Here is a 23177-nt window from a genome sequence, read left to right as displayed (position 1 = left end):
GAGTTGTAGCCTGAGACATGTAAATGATATATATGAATCCTGTGGTTTTGGAGTATAACCAAATATTATACAGCAGTTTATTAAAAGTGCTTACTGTCTGAATATATAGAATAAAGCAGTATAAATCTTTGTAGAAATTAAAATCTGACTGGTCATTATGTTCATCTTTTTCAGTCCTAACTGACAGGGAAAAGGGTATAAGAAATGAGGAGCAGGGAAAGGAGAAAGGGAAGGGAAAAGGTATGGGTGTGGACAAAGATGAGGGTGGAAAGGTAGAGGATTTCTGTCACGTTCCATCTACTTTTAGTTTCATGCCTTAGCACTGAAATGCAACATGAAGCCAAACATATGCTCTTATTTACTGTAGGAATAGTAATCCCTCTAAGATGAGGTAAGGGTCATGACAGAATAAAACCATTGTCCCCATACCTAGACAGTTATTTGGAATTAAACACTTTCTGTTGGTTTTTTCTGCTTTCTGCCTTCAAATTCAAAACAAAGTTCACCCCAGAGAACTTAATGGTACCGAATTTATTGTAATTTCTTCCATACAGAATTCAAATGCGCTGCTCTTCTTGTTATAGTCTGTGGTGATGCATCACATAACCTACCTACCATTGGCTAACTTCCCTGATCTTTTGCAAAAATAAGTAGAACTTGTTGGGGAAGATGAAACAGGAAAGCCTTATAAATATGATTGCCTGACAAAAGATTTTGGGAATATGAAAACTATAAGCGACATCGAAATGAAGGCCACCTTTGAGATACCAAGTCTTAGTTACTGAACAACTGGAAAACAATGGTATGGCCGACTGAAGGTAATCCCCTCTTGATTGAACAATACCCTCTGCTTGCAGACAGGTCCAAGGGTCAGAGCAGACCCTACTAGCTCAGCAGAAGGGGTCCAAAGCGTAGTTTTTAGAAGTTAAGATGTAACACTCTATGGTAGTATAAGAACTCTTATAGGCTGTATGTAAATGCTATAGGATTTGTATCTTGTATTAGATTGGTTAGTGACAATTAGAATATTCAGTACAGAAGATGATTTATTGTATTGTAACGAGGACTTCTCCCCCTTACTTACTACCCTTCTCTTACTTACTTCCTCTTCGCTCACTCTTACTCTACTCTTACCTACTTGCTCTTACTTTTACATTCTTGCTCTCTTGGGCCTGCTCCGAGCTGAGTCTGGCACCTCTAAGCAGTGCCCCTGTACCCACGGCCTTTGCAATAAACCACATGTTCCAAGATCTGACTTCAGAGATCTCTCGTCTCCGTCCATCCCGACCGTCCAATCCACCCAAGCTCCTACAGAACTCAGTGAGGCAGAGATGTTTTAAGATCTCTGGAAAAAGCCTATGTCTCATTCTCACAAGCTCTGCTGTTGCAGATTTAGTTCTTACAAGTGTATGGAGTGACCACAGACCCTGCTTTAGCGATTTACAACTATATCTGCATTTTTTGTACATTAAAAGAAGCACTGGTTAACTAAGTAGTGTTCTTGCAAAGAGGGAAACATGGCAAAGAGGAAGTGATGCATGTAGGTTTTTTTAGCTGTTAGGTCCAAACCATCATGATCAAAAAGATCCAAAAAAAGTTTACATGATATTTATATTCAATTCCCTTTTTAGACAGATGTACCGCATGTGTTTTCATGCAAGTCTGTATTTATTACAGCAAAATGCAACTTATCTATAAAGTGAAATATTATTAAATCAAACTGAACACATACCTGTACTATCTGCTACCAATTATTTTTTTTGCATTATCGAAATTAGTACATGGAAGTTGTGACTCAAAAGATTGGTTTCCATTAGTCACTGTCAGTCACTGGATATTTGAGAAGCTCACAAGCAGTATTTCTCTCATCTTTGACTTGCAACAATTGCACCAAGTAATTAACACACACTGCCAAACATCATGATGTTTTATTCGAAGTATTCAACTAAAGTGTATACACTCATGTGCTTGTACTGCATCTTTACTTGTTAAACAAATAAATATCATTTGTCTATTACAGTGTTCAAATCCAGGCTTGAAAACTCCACTGAAGTACTGGCTTTATGCATGTCAATGCCAACCTTACACATGACAAATGAATGACATTAATACCTTTTTTCTTGCTGCTATTCTTCTGTTTATGTCAGAGAATCTGTCACTTGTACTCCAGCTGGAAGCAGTGGGAAAATTCCCCTGTAACCCCTTCCTTCAGCTTTAAGAGATGGTTTCTAAGACTTTGTAATTTATAGGTAGGGCTTAATGCTATTTCTTTTAACAGGCTGAGAATGTGGAAGAGGAAGAGGAAGACAGACACAGAGTCCTGAATTGTCGCTCCACTAAATATCATCAGACAAGTGATAAAATGGTGAGGGTAAAATGTGAGAGGGTGGGGGAAAAGGAAAATGACTAAAAAGGGTCAGCAGCATGGATCTTTATAGAGAGAAAGCAGCGCAGGAAGAAATGAAATGTATTGTAGAAAAGTAAAGCTGGAGTACAAAACATGATCCTAAAGAAGAAAAGGAAAGAAACTGGCAAATGTAAATGATAAATAGAATATTCAGTCTATCAGATAATTCTAAGGTGTGTGAGTCAGCTTTCCTGAATTAGTCCCCTGTCCGCTTTTCACCAGAATTACTTCCCTATCTACCTTTCACCACGTGATCTTGAAAAAGATGCATTCCCTTTTAGTGCTTCAGCTTCCTTATCAACAAAACAAGGATATAAAACACACGTCTCACAGAGAGCTGAAAAGACCTTTAATTTGTGATACAGAAGTAATGACACTAATTTACTGCTACTAGAGAATGAAAACATACTTTGTTTTTTACTATTTGGTATGCAGATGCCTAGTAACCATAAATAAGAAAAGTTCCATTGTGCCTGGTACTGTACAAAAACCTAGAAAGAAAGAAATTCTGACGTTGAATGTTACAGACATGAAAAATTATGGGAAAACAAAAGCACATGACAGCTTCACAAAAAAAATCTTAACATTGTAGAGCGCATATGCACATATGGGTTGAACTATGTGTTTTTGTGTGAGAGGGTGGAGAAGTGTGGTACAAATAGAAGCGGGGTAGAATTAGTATTGTTCTCAATTTCAGAATTGTCATTCAGCAAGGAAACCAACAGTAGGATGTCGAGAAACATAGACTGAGAGACCACAGAAGTCAGAGGCAATGAAAAATCTGAATTTTTTCATCCAAGAACAGTTAGAGTGAGATCACTACCTTTCATGAAAATAATAAATGCTTTTTATTTTATTCCAAAAAGGAAGAAAAAAAGGCTTCCAAAATTTTAAAGTGGTGAATAGTAACAAAAGCAGCCAAGAGAAAGGAAGAGAATTTCATAACTAAGAAAAAATCCATAATTTGAGAAACATCAAAGCATGTATCAGGAGAGGAAACTCCTACCCTAGGAAACAGCAGATAAGGCTTAGAATTTACTTTCACGTATCTTTTCTTCTAATTCTTGGACAATACTAAGGTTTTCTTTATTGTTCACAATGAATTAGCTGAGCAGACCCACCAGGCACATAATAAACTTGGAAAACTATTTCCTTTCCATGCTCAGACCAGATAAGCATATATTAAGAGGAGAGAGGACTGAAATTTTCCTTTGCTTTCTGGCTTCTAAAAGAGTTGTAATGCATGTTTCTCAGACCATGAGGAGGCATGAGATGAAGGAACAAGACCCTGAAGACAACATTCTCCTTTTTCATCAAAGCTATTTCACAAGGATGTTTGACTCATGACGGTAACAGCATTTTCTACATATATCCCATGTGCTCTCCAAGATTTTATCTTCAGGAGGTTTTAATCCAGCAGTTAGCTTGTTTGTCTGATACCCATTTGGTTCCCCTTTTGTTTTAGCACCACACAGCTTTGGCCACGCTCCAAAGTTTTTTTAAGAAAATAATTCAATGGACTGCTATATAGCTAATTTATGTAGAAATTACTGTCAGTCTTGTGGGCAGCTACCAATCCTCATTGTGATTGGAACTATTACCAAGATATGATAATTTCATTTAACACTAGCAAACCATCTGGTGCCTCTATTTCTTGTTGTGACACAGTGCCACTGTTTTTACTCAATCCATTCTCATTAAAACAAGACAAAGTAGCTAAGGATAAACATACACACAGATGATAAATTTATCCTCTCAATTATCTTTGTGCAACTCCCATCCCAGAATTCATACCCTCTTAGATTTTTGACGTATGAGCATACTACTAGAATCTAATCTGACCTCTTGTATAATGAAGGCTATGTGTTTCACTGAGTAGACTCTAAATCAAAAGAATAACATGCTTGGGCTATGCTGTATCTATCTTCCTCATAACAGCTGCCTGTGATGGATGAATCCAACCCCCTCCTAGATAAGTTATACCAGTGCTTAATGACTCTCACTCTTAAAAATATGCACCTTATTTCCAGTCTGAATTTGCCTAACTTCAGCTATGAAACATTGGATTTCATTATGCCTTTTTCTGCTAGATTAGAGAGTCATCTAGCATCAAAAGTCTCATTCCCATTAAGGCACTTGCAAACCATGATCAAGTCACCTCTTAACCTTATCTTCAGCAGATTAAACAGACAGATCTTTAATGCTTATTTTCAGACCTATAGTCATTCTTTCACCTTTAATGAACACTTTCCAATGTTAAGCATATTTTCAAAGTGTGATCACCAGAACAGGACACAAAAGTTCATTAATATTTTCCTTAATGCCATATAAAAAGGCACTTCCTAATTGATATTCAGTTATCCATATGTCAGAGAATATAATATATACAATTTAAAACTGTTTTATCATATTCTTGCTTTAAGCACTTTTTGTATTTTTTAGTATATTCTATGAGATATTCAATTCTAACAGTACCTCGTAATGCAATTCCACTTAAAGCCTTATTTTAAAATATTTTCTTGCATTTTCATTTTCTTATGTAAGGAAATTACATTCCTGAATTAATTAGTTTTTACAGATTAGAAGTATGTTTTGAAAACACACAAATACAGATATACCATTTTGACTAAAATTATAGTATTTTATTTTCTGATAACTCCACATCATTAGATAAAAATACCTAATTTTACCAGGAAGTTTACTATTAAAGACCCTGTATATATATATATGTTTTGATTTATCTTTCATGGAATACATATCTAATTAACCTGCATTCCTTACACAGGTAGCTCTAGGGAATAGCATTTACATCAAGAAAACCCTGATGTTCTCCTGGACATTGCTTCAGAATGAATCAAATGGTTTTGCATTGTTTTCATTTTTTTTTCTGTTTGAGTATGATTTTCACTTACTGACAATCTGCAAGAACAGATGTAGCTACGTCTAATGCTTAAGTTTGGATTAATTTCATCAGGTAAATAATATCCATTAATAATAAAAACAGTAGTAGTAGCAAATAATAAAAATTAATTTACTACTAGATAAGATAGTAAACAACGGAAAAATATTTCAAATCAGTTGGCCCTAGTTGGAAGAGTTCTTAACTATTTCTTAACAGTTTCATGTCATAAAACACCTGCTAATCATGATCTGTTCACACAAAAAGTCCAGAAAATATATTTGTTCAATAGAATAAACTTTAATTTGACCTAGAATTTATTAGCTGAATAAAGAAATCCTATGTTTTCTTACGATTTCTCTTTTTCACTCATAGTGAAGGAGGAGAATTCATTAATGTAAAAAGAGTAATACTAAATCATGTGATCTAACATCCTAAATTTGTTGTGTTTAAGTCTAGGTTATTTCGACTGCAAATAAAAATCATCAGTGAAGGATGTGAAAGTGCTATTTCATTAGACGTAAGGCCTCCCTAGTTCTTGGAATCAGTATGTTAGGCAAACACAAAGTATATCTAGACAAATGTAAACAGAAGAATAAAGAGAAAAGGAATAATTGTGCAGAAGAGGGAGTATTATATCAACATGCAGAGAGGAAAAAGTCGAGAGAAAGAGGAATAATCTCTGTGCACTTGGAAACTTAGAAAACCCACATTAGGGGCACTAAATTAAAAAAAAAAAAAAATTAAGGACGAGCAAAAGGAAAACTAAAAATTTAAAGTTGCTTCCTAATATTTTAGTGTCCACAGTTTGAATCTGAAATAGAATAAGATCAAATTTTTCTGCCATACTAAAATTAAGTTAAAGCCCTATAGTGTTTCCTGGTAATTCAATAAATACCTTGTGTTATTTCTTTATGTCTCAAGGCATAAATAATTTTGACTCTTTTAAAAACCTCAGTCTTTAAACTTTCAATGTTGTTACTTTTAACTGCTTCACATATTTCCTGACATGAAGAGACCTCTAATTGATTAGTCATTTCTATCAATTTCATCGTCTCCTTTTCCAACAAGTATTCTGAGGAAAACACTCAGAACATTCCCAATGCATGCTTTAAGTTAAGCAGCTTGAAACATTCCAAGGTATTGGAGTTGAATTGATTTTTATTTCCAAGCAGAAGCTGAAAGCCTTATAAATGACTTATTTTTTTAAAATTTAAACTATGTGTACGCTTTGATTGGGTACAAGATCTACCGTCATAAGATTAAATAGTGATTATTTAGCCTTGATATATAAAAAAATGTTGCGTTCTCTGAATTTGATGAGAGGAACTGAGCATGCCGTCTTCAATTTCTGTACCAGTTTACAAGTGACCTTGGTTCTCAGTTTGCTGATTACAAATGCCAACGTGACAGTCAATGTAGAGCTTTAGATGAGAGCATGATAATTCTTAACACTAGAATATATTAGCCAAAAGTCTTCAAAAAGTACCAAAGATCAGGCAACTATTGTTTAACACCTCTCTCTCTGGAATATCTGAGACACCTCTGTGCTATCAAACACAAGAAGTTAGAGAACAAACCATCTTCTCTCCCTTCATGAATCCTTATCACTAATTTAAGTCTGCTTAAATGCCTGATGAATCTAGACAAAAAATATGTTTCTCTAATTCAATATCATACTTCACTATATTTCAAATTCAGTTACCTTAGTAACAGGTTAAAAGGAACAGAAAAACTGGAATAATCTGAGCTTTTTACATGGACCTAAAATTTCATTCAAAAGTTTCTCAAAATTAGGAAGTCCAAAAAGTTTTTCTCAGTACAGCCACTAATACCCTTAGTGTTTCTTGAGTAAAGACTACAACTAGGTATAATGCTGCTGAATTAAAAACAACTTTTAATCTGACAAAACTTAATCTTGCACACAGCTATAGAAGATCTGAGAAAAGTATTCAGGTTTCTTCATGTACTTCACTGCTATAAATGCAGTTCTTTAAAAGAAAATCATCAAAAATTCACTTTATTTTCTGTGGGACATTTTTCATTTGATTCCTTTTCTATCATTTTAATCATAAAAACAAAAAAGTTTTTCACTTCTTTTTGACAGCATCAGCAATCGTACCAGTTGCCCCTCAGCAAGGTGTAAAAGCCTTACCCCAAAATCAGGACACAGCAATTTTTCAAACAGAATATAAACCTTACCTTGAAGAAAGTCATGGTTGCTCCATCTTCAACTGCCCCATACTCTATCTTTGTCTGCTTGGCCAAATCGTCAGCAGAATCAATAGGGGATTCCATACGTTCCACTGTCAGAAAGGCGGCTAGGTTAGCAGTGTACGAGGAAATGATGATAAGAGTGAAAAACCACCAAATGCCTCCCACTATCCTGGTGGAGAGGGCTTTAGGCATGAGCTCAGAACCTAATGAAAACCAGGGGAGAAAGGTGAAACTGATGCACAGAAAACAATAAGTGTTCAGCACTTTTTGCCACAGTGGGGAGATGGAATCACTGTGCAAAATAATCTTTAAGCTACAGGTTTACATGTACTGCTTGTACAAACACACACAACTGAAATGAAAAATAACTGGTTAAATTTATAAAGACAGATCTTTTCAGAGCTGTGGGAATCAAAAGATAGTAATGGGAGATTCAATGATAGGTGCCATTTTAAAATTTCTAACCATACGTATATAAATACCAGTATGAAAAAAAGCAGTTACTTCAACTTGCTTTCCAGAAAAAACGAGCAACTGATGAAGGGACCAGATGTGAAATAAGGGATTTCATATCTGAGAAACAAAATCTTAAATCTATTATAAATATACTTTGGAGTTTTGTCATTTGCATTGCTGTAAAGGATAGTTTATTAAATGTTTAGATTAAAAAATTAACATCTCCCATCTCTATGTTTAGCCCCACAATTTCATATAAATATGGTTGGCTATGCCACACACTTCAATTTGATAGAGTAGCAATAAAAATATTAGATTTCTATGCATAAACTAGATAAAGATAGATTATAATGCATTGCTGGAGTTGCCTGCTCATGGCACTAAAGAATGGAGGGGGAGATAGACACTGTATAGTAATTTGCATAATTTTAAATGCTAATTTAGAGCCTAATGAGACAAATTGAAGCACATAAACTCCTCTTGTGCCTAATTACTAAAAATAGGAATAAATTAATTTCACTGTAATATACAATTACAAATATTTATTATAAATGAGCATGTATGGATTTTTTCCATAATGTTATAATTGAATGAAATGAAATTTCTAATGACGTCAAAATAATAATTTCAAGCTTCATTTTAAGAACTTCATGTAAGATCTTTTAGAAGTATCTGGAAACTTGTTTTCAAGGAAACAGTTTTACCATATCCATTATACCATTGTACCGAAACAATCCCTTTTTGTTAATTGGTTACTCTGCTTGCTCTTAAATCTCCTGGGTAAAATGGAATGAAGGCAAGATGGACTATTTTATTCCTGTTAAATTTTAGTGCTTATATTGAATTAGTTAAGGAACTGGTCCAGCAAGGTAACACATCTTCATATAAATGAAAGATTACGTAAAACTTCCAAACTCAATGCCAAAAAAAAGAACAAGGACTGGGGAGGGAGGGAGGAAGAAAACCAAAGAAAAGGGAAAAAGAAGTGGTATCATAACTGGACTACTGTATTCAAAAACAGCCCATCTTACCCTGCAGTTCATCTTACCCTTGCTGTTTCAAACAAAAAAGGCTGACAGACTTGGACATGACAGCCAACTCCAGCGCCAGACTCTGCCTAGAATTCTGCAAGGAAAAAAGTAGAAAAGTACCTGTCTGATGTAGTTGCTCCTAGGCCCTGTTAGTCAGACACTTAGACACCATAACACTAAGAGATTTCCCAACAAGCCCACCATCAAAAACTCTTTTTAATTGCACTCATTTCATTTAAAAACCAACACCAGTAAAGTCAGATAGGACTTTAGAAATAGGAAGTCAGATAGGAAGAAAAGAAGAGTGGAAACATTCGCCGCAGTTACCCCAGTTACCACAAGTTCATACCTTACCAAGGACTGAAACCGAGTGCCACCTGGGCCCATGAAACAGAGCCTGGTCAGGGGCTGACTGTCATGTACCCAAGGTAACGTCATGTCCAGCACTATATCCCACAGTTTCCTGGGAGCGAGAGGTGCCAGCAAGACATGTATGAGCTTCCTCTATCATGTATCCTCCAGCACTAAGCAAGTCTTTTGTAAAGAAGCAGCACTTAATAAGTCAACGTGAGAATGGCCCAAGCGTTTTTATACTGTTTCTAATGAAAACTTACTGTTATTAGGTGAGAACCTCTGTGCTTGTCTAAAAGCCTACTTTTAGACAACTTTAGGTTTCTGAGAGTTTTTTTTTTTTTTAAAGCAATCATCAAAAAGACTGTTACTGCACCCTTAGAATGGTGCCTTTAAAGTTTATTAAAGGATGAACTGAGTAAAGGTAAAATAATATAAGGCAAGGACAGAGGGTCAGCCTTAATTCTGACAAACTAGTTTTCCTTCATGAAAAATTATTATCCTCTAGAGATATCTTTTAAAATAAAGGCTGGGGGTCTTTTCTTATTTTGATTCTCAAAAAAAAAAAAAATGTTTAGATGTTAGGGACTAAAATACCTTTTTCTTGCAAAAAAGATGATGCAAAAAATCTAAATTGCTTTTTCCATTCTCCGGAAATATGAAGAAGCACACAGCCACATAAGAAATAAAACTCAGCATTGATAGTGATTCTGACAATCCTGAGAACTGTGAATGAAATTCAAAATACCTTCCTTCATTCAGTATCTATTTTTTTGATAGCTTCCTTGAAAGCAATCATTATCTTACCAACATGTATTAGGCAATTGTGCTTCAACTATCTAATTTCTTGAAATGTATATTAATGACCTAGTTGATAGTAAACACTTAGCCAACTACAGTTGTATTTTTATTTCTGACTTGAAATCCTGGCTTCTTTTTACCCATTAATTCATGTTTTTCTGAGCATAGTACTCTTTTTACTGAGGTCTTAGAGTCTTTTTAAGCCTACCAACCTGACACATGACAGAATATTTACTGCAGTTACAGGAAAGCTTCATGAATTCATTTGATGAGTTAAAAACAGGATTTATTTATAGCTGGCGTACTTATAATGGGAAGCTTTAAAAATGATTGCTCAGGTATATCCATTAAAACAACTCTACCGATATGCACTTGCTCCTGCCAACATTTTCTATTAATTTTTTTGGGATATGCAACAGTTATTTTTCCAGAAGGAAAAGTCATTCCTTTTAACGGTTCTTTAACAGGACTAACAATCTTTCATATTACACTATACTGCCCAGTGAAATGTCAGAGCAAAAACTGAATCTGTGCTATTCAAATGTGTCTGATATTATATGACTCTGTTCAAATCCTTATTAAAAAGGGTAATAAAATGGTGATATATTTTTATGGATCTATATATTTGGTATGCTTTCAAAATAAGAGGAATATGATAAGGAAATTTTAAGAATCTGCTTAAGCATTTTACTTAGTTGTAGTTAAAAGTGATTGTTGGTTTTACTTTGAGCTATATGACTATACAGCTGCCAATTTTATTGTCAGCAATGGTATCAGTTTCTCAGTGCAGGGATTGTTCAATGTAGGCTTTTTATTTAAATCTTTAAGAATGGTCATTCTGATTTTAAAAATATGAGTTGGGACTGCACAGAATTAAATCTCCTGTACTATCATTTTATTTTACAGGTTCTAGCTGCTAGATAAAATCTTTCTTTTATTGAAAGGTTTCTAGAACAAAATTAAACAAATGATAGATTTTTACATTATACCCTTACCTGACAAAGATATATTCATTTTTAAGTTGTTGAAATTAAGGTTTTTTAGGTAATGTTCATTTAATTATGCAGTAAGCGTATCCTGTTTAGGAAATAAACAACATGACTATGCTGTACTTTTTTAAGTTTTAAAATTTTTATCTGTCTTCAGACTAATTCCTAAGGTGGTATTTGGGAATGCCTGGATACATAATCATAGAAAAGCTGGTTTATGGCTACATGCACAGAGGCACCCATGCAAGTGACTTGCGCCAGAGAGCTGTTACCCCCAGCAAAAAGTGGGACATGATGCCCAAGAGAAAGAGCAGACTGAGTCGTATACCTTGCTGCATGAGAGCTCCAACTCCAAACCAGAAACTATTTAGCAAGGTAAAATTGTTTTCCACCACGTCTGAATCAGGGTTGCAAGGATGTGGATTATACCACTCATAGGGACTAAACCTGTGGTAATTGACAGAAAAAAAGAACAAATTTAAAATGCAGCCATCACAAAGTCTATCCAGCAAATCTGCTGCAAAAGAAAAAGAAAAATAAGAGAGGTTATAAAGAAAATAGTGATTGAAAGTTTTTACAGTGTGATTGCCTTATACTTAACAGCAATATTAAAAGAAAAAACAATATTGAAGATTCACATTCTTAACTATTGCTGATACTAATAAAGTTGCATACAGATTGGCTCTGAAAGGCTCCAAGTGCCACCTGTAAACATCAAAGCACTTATTTTCAATGCCAATAGAATTACAGACAATTGGTCCCATTTAGGATTAGGTTCTTATAACCACTGTGTCAGTATTTTGCATCTTGAAAGAAAACATAATATGTGTTAAATCACAGAATTTAACTAGAAAATAATACATTAGACAAAACGCTTTTCTCAGAAAAATTACAAATAATGAATATAACAAAAAACAAGTAGTTAGCAGTAAAAGTGGCATTGTTAATCACCAAACAAGGGTAATACACACTACAATTCACAGAAAAAAAATACTATAGAAAATTAAAGGAATTGCATCCTGTCCTGTGAGGTGCACAGTAGCATCCCTGGAAAGGTTTTCCAAAAGAAGCTGGGGACACTCACAAGCACCTTGCAGGGCCAGGCTCTGAGAAAAGAAAAAAAAAAGAAAAAGAAAAATATAAACATAAAGGAAAACACAATTAAATTAATTATCTCAGAAATAGATAGAACAAAGATAGCAGAAAGATGTCTGAGTCTGGCAATAGATTACAAGCAGATTATATACAATCAATCTATTTTAATTCATGGCTTTGCAATTGCTGTGCATTATGACAGGTTCATCTCTAAATGCTGTTTTATCAATTGTAGCTAAAACAAGCAAACATGTCTAGATAAATTATTTTTGGTTACAATTTCTTTCAGAAAAAAAGATTTTCAGTTCTCTCTTCCTCATTATACTTTTGCAGAACTTTAAATTTTAATTCCAATGTGCAGGATTATTCTAATCATTTAAGAGATTTAATCATCATTTCTGGACTTGGAGACACGCTGTTGAGAGGGACTTTTATTTTGTGTTTAAATCATGTCTTTAAATATTTGATCATGAATACAAGTAATGCATGTGCATAATATATTTGAGAAAAAAAAAAATCACTGCAACACAGTAAAATGGAACCAGCACAATAATTTAAAATATTACAGATTTTAATTATTAAATCAATATTAATATATTTTCATAATTTCTCAAATCATTAAAGCCACTCTGTTAAAAACCCTCAGATAGGCAGCCTTTATGAAAGAACTTTTTTGATGTATCTTACAATCCAAGCAATCTGAATAATGCGTCTGTCACTCTGAAAAATGCAATTTTCTTCACAATAATATTTCAAACACATTATAATACAGAAAATCAAATGTTCTACTTTTAAGCTCTTAATGTAATGTTAAAACACCTCTCATCTTAAAAGTGTCTACTTGAAAAAGAACTGTTTCATTTGGATCTCCAAAGTAATACTGATATGCTGTTCAAAAATGTTGATTGGTTTCTAATTAAACATTGTGACCTGAATTCTCCTACATACTTTGTAGTAAAACTAGATCAGAAGTTTATTGTCTCATTAAAAATCTAAGTACCTTTTATGTCATCTTGTTGTCAATCCAACAAAACCTGGAAACCAAGCACTTGGTGACACTGAAGCAGGTATTCATACTCTTTTTGCGGAGAGATATTTGAAGATTGAATTTGAAAATACCTTTTTCTTGTGAGGACAATGTTTGCTAGACAAAGCAAACATATTTTAGAGATTTAAAATAAATATAAATATTCAAGAGTTATTTTTAGTGATTGCAACATTACTGAACAAACTAAAACATAACTTGATATTTTTACCTTTTTGTTCTGATGGCTTAAGTTATTTAATTTTTTTATATTATTTTGAAGCACAGAAAAATTGTCCACAGGTGTAAAGAAAGGAAGAAGCAACTTAGCATACAGGATGACTTTAGGAAAAAGAAACAATGCAATCTGAGTCCTATAGTTTTAGAATTCTCTACTTAGAAAGTAAGGAAAATTAACTGGCCTATTATGGATAAATATTGTTCCTCCTTATTTTAAGGATGATCTATGATATTAGATTGTCTAGTGTAATAATCTTAAGGTATAGATCCTTTGATCAATTTTTTGTATGTACTACATATGTGTATAAGATTCATGCTGTTTAGCCTATTGCAACAAATATTCATAAATCATAGAGTTACAGGTTCATCTAGCAGGTTTTATAAGCCAGAATCTGGCTCAGGGCAATGTCTACTATTTCTCAACAGCAGACTGTTCAGTGAGGTCTCAAAAATATCCAAAGACAAGAATTCCACAGCTTCTTGGGAAAAACATTCCCATGTTTAGTTATCATAATAAAAACTTCTTTTTTTCTTTAAGTCAGGCTGGAACCTCCCTTGTTTCCAAGTATAAAGAACTCAATCTTTTTTGCTCAGCTTCTCTTATTAGAAAGTGCCTATTAGGAAACTCCTTCTCCCTGATGCTAAAAGAGCCCTCCCCCCAGCCTCCTTTCACAAGTCTTCTGATACAGACTCCACTTGCCAAGTTTATTCAAGTATCAGGGGTCTCAGAACTGCTCACAGTATTTAAATGTGGTATAATAAATGATACTATGGGCATAATCACCTTCCTTGATTAATGCACTATACTCCTACTAATTTAAATGCAGAACACTAGCTCAATCAAGAGAACAAGCATACAGCAAAAAGAGAACTGATGCAACTTTGAAGATTGATTTTTCTGACCACTGATAACAGGTACTCTTCCCAATTACCCATTTCTGTTATTTCTATTAAATGTTTATGCTAACATTTCTGATACAGTCTCTGTTAATCTCTAACACCTTCATGTCTCTGAAATACTTGAAAAAATAGAATATAAATGAACTTTACAAGACCTGAGTTCCAGTTTTCCTGATTGCTACTACCCACTGAAAAGTTACAAGTACTCTCCAGAAATTATTGGCTAGTGCAAATAATGTTTAAAAGTCAGCCTTCTCAGCAATCCACAGGAAGGAAAGATTTGTGGTAAATTTAATTCCACTTTAGGAATATACCATGATATAAGAAATTAAAATTAGTATGCCAAATGATCAGACAGACCTACTTCAGAACTGCAAATTATTTCAGACAAGCTATAATTTATGATATTCTGTGTTATCACAGTGTTTGAAATAACAGTGTAGAAGCCCAGAAGACAAAGGATCTTATGTGTGTGTCTCAAACACCTAAAGTTGAATAGCCATGAAGCCAACCAAAGATTGTTGGTAAGAGTATGTTGTGATAAAGAACATGTGACTGGAGAAGGGGTACTCTGGAGATATGGCAGCATTTTCTGGGACAAATGTCTTTGTTCTGGCTCCTGGAAATAAGCACAATGCAGTACAGTTCAAGCACAGGACCGAGGTCAAAAAGTAGGCATGGACTATTGATCAAAGTACAGGTTCATCAAGACCACCAAAGACCTCCAAAGCCCTCAAACCTATTTTCAGAAAGGTCTAGGAGAACAATCTGCACAGGATAATTAATTCCTATAAAAAGCAAGAAACTTATCTCCAGGGTAGGGAAATGTATCTATAAAAAGGTACCTCCATGAAGCCCAGATGGTGCCCACAGGACCCTAGACACCCCACCAGCTGGATCAGTCCTGCAGCCAGGACTGGTGATCTTTTTAAACTCCTTGAGCCTGTTTGACTTCAGAAACTGTCATAGTGTTAACTGTGATATATTGGTAGCATTTCTGCTTCTCTTTTTATTTAGGAGTTGGATTTTGTGCACTCCTAGCACAGGGAGTCTTGTGATGATGTTACAAGGTTCTGTTTCTTAATTCTTGACCTGCAGGCACCCACTCCTCCTTTCCAGTGTCCAGTTTGAGACTACCTCATGAAGAGACATGACTAATTCTGGAAACTAGAAGAGCTTCTACAGTTTTGATCTGTAAATAAAAACACAGTCTTATGGAGAGCCATGGGACTCAGTGTAGATGACCTTAGATGTGATTGCACATATACAGTTTTTGTTCACCCACTATACTCAAAGTAAATCCTGTCACACACACTGACTGCTGCTTTCAGTTGCTCTCCTAAAGGTGTGGTCTAGCATGATCTATACAAATCAGCTCAATTCAAAGCTGCTGAGAGTATGTAAAGGGTACCCTCCACCAATTTCAATAGTTCTCAAATCAAAACCTGTCAGTTTATCTCTGATGATAGTATGAAGATAGTATTTTGTTTTGAAAGCAAATTAATAGGTATGCTTAATACAGGCTGTAATATCTGGAGATAAATAAATTTTTAATTTAAGATGTATTTTCTGGAGAGAAATGCAACTTGTTAAAAAGAGAAGAAAACCCAAAACCTGCAATTTAGAGAGAAGAGAAAATGGACTACTGGAGTAATATTTGTATTTGCATTTTCATTATACCAAAACAGAGCTACCTAGGAATATTACACAGAACTGAATTTACACGAGTTGGGATAGTCCTTGTGGGATAAAGACTGGTTGGATCCATTAGTAATATATGCAGGTCATTTGAGTTTTTTGTGCTCCTTTCAGATATTTGCAAAACAGGTGTCAGGTACTGTCATTAAATCATATTTAGCATGTTACCTGTTAAATTCTTATAGAGAACCTTTCCAGAAGGTCTAAAGCAGCTCTTTTCTCTTTTTTTTTTTTTCCTAATTATTTTATTTTTATTTTATTTATTATTTTACTTTTTTCCCTCAGGATCAAAAAAGTGAAACACTTGGGTTTTTCAAAACACAGATCGATACTGAATATTTAGCTGAAAATCCATGAGAGTTATCAGCTACCATTATATGCCTGGACTTCAATTCTTATTTAAAAATCCATACTGACAAAATTTTTCATCCATATCTGACATGGTCCTGCCTTCTGTTCTGACCCAAACAGGAGCTACATAACAACTATGGAAAGGCTAAAAAAAATCTATGTTCTACAAGATAGTTTGAAATTACAAGACAACAATCAAATGCAATAAACTTAATTCTTGGTCTGATGCAGTCAGGTAGAATACTTCCCTATACTCATGGAATTATGTATATAGGCAAGGGAAATAAAGAAAATACAATTGCAAAGAAGTATGATGCAAGTATAACTTAAGGGACTAATAAGATTGTTTACTGGTAGCTGTGCTTAGTTTATTTAAATTACATTCTTTTCAATGATATTTCAAACAAAATGTTACTATTGTGTTTTTTAAAATGAACATGTAAATAAATTAGGAGCAAATGGTATTACAAAAATATTATCTAGAGCATGATGTGACCAACATATTCGTCATAATTCTGCAACAGACACAGCACAAAATTACCCTGTGCATACTATTCCAGCATTATTTCAAACCTGTCAAATTTCCTCACTTTTCTCTGGATCAGGTTTATAAAGAAAAGTAAATATTATTACTCACTTACATGCACACAGACATCTCTTTTGCACAACCAGACCAAGAAGTGAGCAGACAACAGGTTTTACTGCAAAACCATTAGCACAAAGATTTCACAAGCTGTAAGGCTTCATCTAATGACCAGAAATGTACAAACCAAAAGAATCTTACCCCATCCTCTTCATGAACTGATAAGCATACTGATCCAGTGCTGGGTATTGCTGAACACAACAAACTATCAGCTCTAATCTCAGCTCTAGCAAATTACACATTCTCCCATTCACTAGAGCAAAATTGTAAGAATGATTCTTCTAGTCGTTGTTTTACAGGGCTTCTGTGCAGGACTACACCCTCAATACATATGTTACTGCATAAGGACTGACAAAGTACAATATTCAAATAAAATATTTAATAACTTTTTCAAGAATATCCAAGATATAAGATGGATGCTTTATCATAACATACTACACTGCTTGAGAATAAACCATGTTACTACTTCACTTTATTAAAGCCTCCATTTTTTTTTTTTTCCTAAATTATGACTTTTAGAAAAACTTCACTATATGAATGAATATATCCTGTCCCATTTTTATGCATCTTTATTTTCCTGACTAATACTAGGGGGAAAAAAAAGAACAAACCCAATTAGTTCATAAGAAAATAAGACAATAATTTAGTTAACTTCTACTATAAGCAACATGAATCATACAGGAGTAATATAACCCAGCAACAGGGAATACCTGGTGATTTTTGGAACTTGTCAATTTTTACTGCTGTATTAGCGACAGTAATGTACTGTCGCTAATACTGCTCTAAAATCCAAAGAAATGTAGGCTTGGGGGCTACAGAAATGTGTAGTTAAATCATAGCTCAAATCAGAACCAAAACCATAAAGGCTGTTTTGTTTGATGAAAATTAAATAAATAAATTTAAAATTAAATAAATCATAAAAAATTCTTAACTATTATGTGATAATTATAATAAGTTTATAACTGAAGCATTTGTTTTTAGAGTTGTGGATTAAGGGTTTATTAAAATCCATTATTATTCTGTATTAAAGACATTATATACATAAAGTACATTACCATCATAATTAAAGATTAATGAATGATGGAAATAAGTGTCAAAGATATACATATAACCTAATTTTTGAAGTACTAGTCAAGTTCCTATTGCTTAATTTATTATATATGCTGTTTTCAGTTCTTAAATAATTTTCCAATTTCCAGAACATTAGTCCATCCATTTCTTGAACAGAAGAAATGTTGATAGAGTTAAATATAAAATTACAGTCAAGAATCTGTAGAAAACTTATTTAAAATTACTATCTTCTAATGTATGTGAACTTCACAATGATTGTAGACTTCTCCCACAATCAGTGTGTCCTGACTGCTGCTAGATACATTGAAGTCTTACAAAAAATATTCTAGGAGATATTCTGAGCTATCTCAAGTATGGTATGGTAGGGGAGATGCTAAAAGAGTTGCTTTCTTTTTAGTTTTCACAAGATTCACAACCTTTCCTGCCTTCTGCATCTGAGGGACAACACAGAAAACTAGAGTATTTGTTGTGTTAGAAAGCATTTTGCCCCCTTTTTAGTGACATAAGTAAAATGATGTCTTCAACATGATTTTCCCCTTTGTATGCTTTGCTCTTTAGGCTCTCAGCATGAGCATCTTTGAATCTTCATTTATGTTCCTTTATTCCTCTGTCTCAATAGTAATAATTGGGTGCTATTTCAAAACAACATTATTCACAATACTTCTAATATTTTTTATTTGCATTTTCCTTCTAACTAGCCTACATTTAGCTTTTTCATATAACATCCTTACATCTTTACCAGAGAACATTATTATTGTTTACCCATACATGGTCTTCCCTGAGTATATTGAAAAAAATGGGAGAAATAAAAAACTCACTTCTTTGGAAAATTCTCATCCTTATTTTTAGAAATACTCAAATTTCAAGCAATCTGTAAATTCTTTTTGGCTGGGATAGAGTCAGTTTTCTTCCTGGTAGCTGGTATAAGCCAGTATGATGTTCAATTTTGGATGTAGTATGGTAGCAGTTGTTGATAATACACTGATGTTTCTAGGGGTTGCTAAGTCATATTTATACAACTTCATCTTTTTCTGTCTTCAGGAGTGCCCTGGTCTTGCACATCTTTTTCTGATGATTTTTAAGCTCATTATGAGGGGTGACTGCCCCAGGCCTGTAACCATACAACAGAAAATATTTAAAAACAAAGACCTGAGCATCATAAGCATATACCTTGTCCAGGGATTAACTCTGATTAGCAGTGCTGAGCCTTCTAGTCACTCCTGTGACTAACAGAACAGAAAACCTCTTTTAAACATACATAGTGACTAAACCAACCAGCTGAGTGACTTTTGGCTTACAGGCCCTCCTTAGCCTGGACAGTTTTGAACTTCGTTTCTGATGTGGAGGGCACTTCTCTCAGAGGTTAAAATCTAGGATAAAAGTCCATCTACTGAACCTTGGCCAGTAGTCATAAAAAGGGTGACTAAAGAAGATGGAAAAGTGAATCTGGTGGGAGTGTATTAGGTATACATTGCAAGGACTTATATGTGGGTGAGAAGTGAGAGAGAAACCACTACGCACTGACTACAAACTGCCCCTCAAGCTCCCTTCTCTGTCTGGGGGTGGGCAGAGGAACCTGAAGGAGTAAAGCAAAGGTGGAAGAAAGGTGTTGTCTCAGTGTCTGTATTTCTCACTGTCCTGGGTTGCAGTGTATTCTATTACCATCCTCATGAGCCGTTGAAATCAGGTGGGGCAGTGTTCCCTTGCCTCCTCCCCCCAGACTATCTTTCTGTTAATTGCCCATCATTGTCCTGCCGCATGACTCAGAGATAACTCCCTCTGGACTATCTTCTGTTAATGAGCCTAATCAACACTTGGCCTCATGACTCATTACCCCATTGCGAGATGCTCCACCCAGAGGGAGGAGCCAAGCATTCCATCCTGGACATAATCTGAGTTTCCGAACACCACAGACACCATTTCCATGGGATTCCCAGAGGGCAGGACCTACATAGCCACCACTGGACCTTCCAAGGAAGAGCAGACCCTTTCTGCAGGATCACTGCTTCAACAGAACCACATCCACCACTTCAGGAGGAGTGCAGCCACCATCTTATTGGACTGCTACCGCCACCCTGACTAACAGGGTGTCAGGTTGTATCCTGGCTCTGTCAGTTTGAACCAGTGTTTTCTCCCTTTGTCTTTTTTTTAATTTCCCTATTAAATTGTTATTCTGACTTGGTCCCTCCCACAGGTTTGTTTTCAAACTAGTACACTCACCACCTGAATTCTTTTCAGCCCATGACAATAACTGGTAAGCAACTCCCTGCCTTTATCTCAACCTTTGAGCGCACTCATCCTATTTTCTCTCCTTTTCCTGCTCCAGAAGGGATTGAGTGCCTTAGCAAACATTTGGCCTCTAGTCAAGGTTAACCCCCCAACACACAGAATTGGCTTACTTCTTATATTGAGAATTCTCCTTTGGGATATGAGATTTGAGTTCTGGTCAAGAGTTTGAGCACCTGCCCTCACACAACACAAGGAACCTCCCCACACCCCATCCAGGAGCTATAATAAGGCTTAAAAGGTAAATAACGGTTGTCCTGAAATTATTCTGCAAAGCTGTATTTACATATCCAGCAAAAGAGAAAGTATAAAATGTGCCTCCACATAGATTACACAGATTAGTCATCATCTGAATGTCTTTTGATGGCTAAGAGGTCACAAAGAAAAGCAAAAGAGCCTGTACACAAATACAGACTCTTATTTTCTATACACAATTAATTCCCTTTATCACCTCTTTTACTTCTCCTAAATCTTAGACACACCTCTTACTCTTTCCGCTGCCTCTCCAGATACTTCTGGCAAATTTACAGAAGCTTAAAAAATGTCATATGTAAATGGAACAGTCATACTAAGATATGCATGAAATGAACCCAAGTAACCCTGCAATCATAGTGTGACCCTCTTCAGCTTCCACCCTCCCACACTATTTGTTGTGCTCACTTGTTTCATCATGTCTAAAATTAGACTTGCCTTCTTCTCCAGGAAAAAAACATCTAATTTGCTTTGTGAAGTCTGTACCATATTCAGTCCTGTATGAGAAACATCTTCCTCAGTTCATGATACCTTTTATGTTCTCAAATAAAACTTAATCTGAATAAAGAAAAATAAAATCTTTCAAGTTGAGAACCAAAAACTTTTGTGTTTGTGGGAGTGTACTCAAGAGAAGTACTCCTGCAGACTTCCTTATGCTTTTAACTCTTCTGTACACATCTACTTCTGCCCACACTCAGAGATAAAGTATTTAGCTAAATGAATTAAATCTCTATCCCATTGCTGGTATTTACTAGGGAATAGAGAAAGGAAAAATTTAAGTTCTTGTTTTTCTTCAGTCAGTCACTGACACAAACAGGAAAAAAGGTTTTACTCACTTTCAAAGGGCACCTGTTTCTCATTCCACTGCCCTTTCATTTTTATTAGAATTTCTACTATGAATATGAAGGTTTTAGAAAAACTGTCACATTTTCTAGAAATTATTTGCTGTGTCACATTTCCTACTACAAAAAATGAATCACTTATAATTCCTCGACAGCTGTGGTCAAAAAATAATAATTTATGGAATGAGCAATAATGCACTTGATGAAAATTAAAATATAATAACAACTTCTCCTACATCCAAATCAAACCTTACCAGCTCATGGCTGACATGTGAAGACAGTCATAAAGAGCAGAAAAAATTATAGCAGGAGGCGGTTTTCAGACACAGCATTACGCCCTGTATTGCCTTTTTATATATTCAAGCCACTTTTAGTTCAGAGTAGTCACAGCTTTTTGTATCCTAGAATGAGACACTGCAGTCTTTTCTTCCCCTAAACACACTTGCTTAATAGCTTAACTCAAAAAATGCCAAAAATTTCCTTTCTTTTTCGATAGTTCTGCTGTACATCATGTAATAGAACTGAAGCTTCATGTCAATATTTAGTTAAGGCCCTGTAAGCTTATACAATTGTTATCTGCCTTATAAAATGTAAACTAGACAGAACACCACTCCTTGCTTGGCTCACACTACAATAAACTCAGAAGAATCTCTAAAGATCATTGTTTGTAAAATACTCTTATTTACTTTTTGCCAAAAATGGGAGATATGCTCCTGTATCACAATGTCTTTATTGATCAATTCAAACTCTTAACAAAAACATTAATGACCACCCTAAACTATGCCTACAGTACACGATATGGTTTTAGAGATCTACCTGCCGAGTATTGACAAGCACATGTGATTTCTTTTGATTTAAATAGCTTTGACAGCTTTGCAGGCCCAAATTGATGTTACAGAGAGAAGTAATTTCCATTTCCTTAAAGGGTCACTTTGGAAAGACTATTTACTTAGTTATCTGCAGAGGTTATTAATGCTATACTATATACTATACAATGCTATAGGGCCTCCATTCCCTGGGCTTAGGAGCACCGTACTGCATCATTGCTACTGGAAGTAATTAGTAAAACATTTTAGAAGGGGTTTGCCAAAGGAAGAAAACATTGAAGGGTCTTTTTTCTTCTCAGAGAAAAAGAGGCATTATAGAGTGTCCTGTGTAACTATGAAGACCAGACTCAAATTTTCAGAAACTCAATTCAAAGAAAACGTGGTAATTGGTTTATTTGACACTTAATTAAAGGTTGACCTCTGTTTAGGGGTGAGAGGGAGCAAGGGGGAAACTTCATTTCTCCCTGAATTAACTGAAAGGAGGCTGTAGTGAGGTGGGGGTCAGTGTCTTCTGGCATATCTCAACTGAAAGAACGAGAGGGAAGAGCCTCAAGATGTACCAGTGGAGGTTCAGGTTAGATATTAGAAATTGTTTTTCACTCTAGGAGTGCTTAGGCATTGAAATAAGTTTTCCAGGGAAGTGGTGGAATCACCACCCCTGGAAGAGTTTAAGAGACATCTAGATGTGGCATTTGGAGATAGTATTTTGGGGTGATTATGGTGGTGCTGGGTTGATGGTTGAATTAGATGATCTTGAAGGTCTCTTCCCACCCTGATGATTCTGAGTACTGGATATT

General features: G+C 35.0%; 1 protein-coding gene across 7 annotated transcripts in view; it reads right to left on the bottom strand.

Annotated features, from left to right (window-relative positions):
• Positions 1-23177, bottom strand: part of GRIK2 (glutamate ionotropic receptor kainate type subunit 2) — a 368787-nt gene that overhangs the window by 85714 nt on the left and 259896 nt on the right. For 4 of the 7 annotated variants that reach the window (XM_042017417.1, XM_042017416.1, XM_042017418.1 and 1 more), the window contains 2 exons: positions 11480-11598; positions 7509-7726 (listed from right to left, as the gene is read on the bottom strand). In XM_042017417.1, the coding sequence (XP_041873351.1) occupies positions 7509-7726; positions 11480-11598 (337 nt within the window). Of the gene's footprint in view, positions 1-7508; positions 9105-11479; positions 11599-11777; positions 12258-23177 lie in introns of those variants that run through there. The other 3 variants (XR_006014304.1, XM_042017420.1, XM_042017421.1) reach the window with 3 other exon arrangements.

This window comes from Corvus kubaryi, unplaced genomic scaffold, assembly GCF_017639235.1.
Source record: "Corvus kubaryi isolate FWS band 111438036 unplaced genomic scaffold, C.kubaryi_AGA036_p1.0 split3-73, whole genome shotgun sequence".
NCBI lineage: Eukaryota > Metazoa > Chordata > Aves > Passeriformes > Corvidae > Corvus > Corvus kubaryi.
This window is presented reverse-complemented; position numbering and strand designations above follow the sequence as displayed.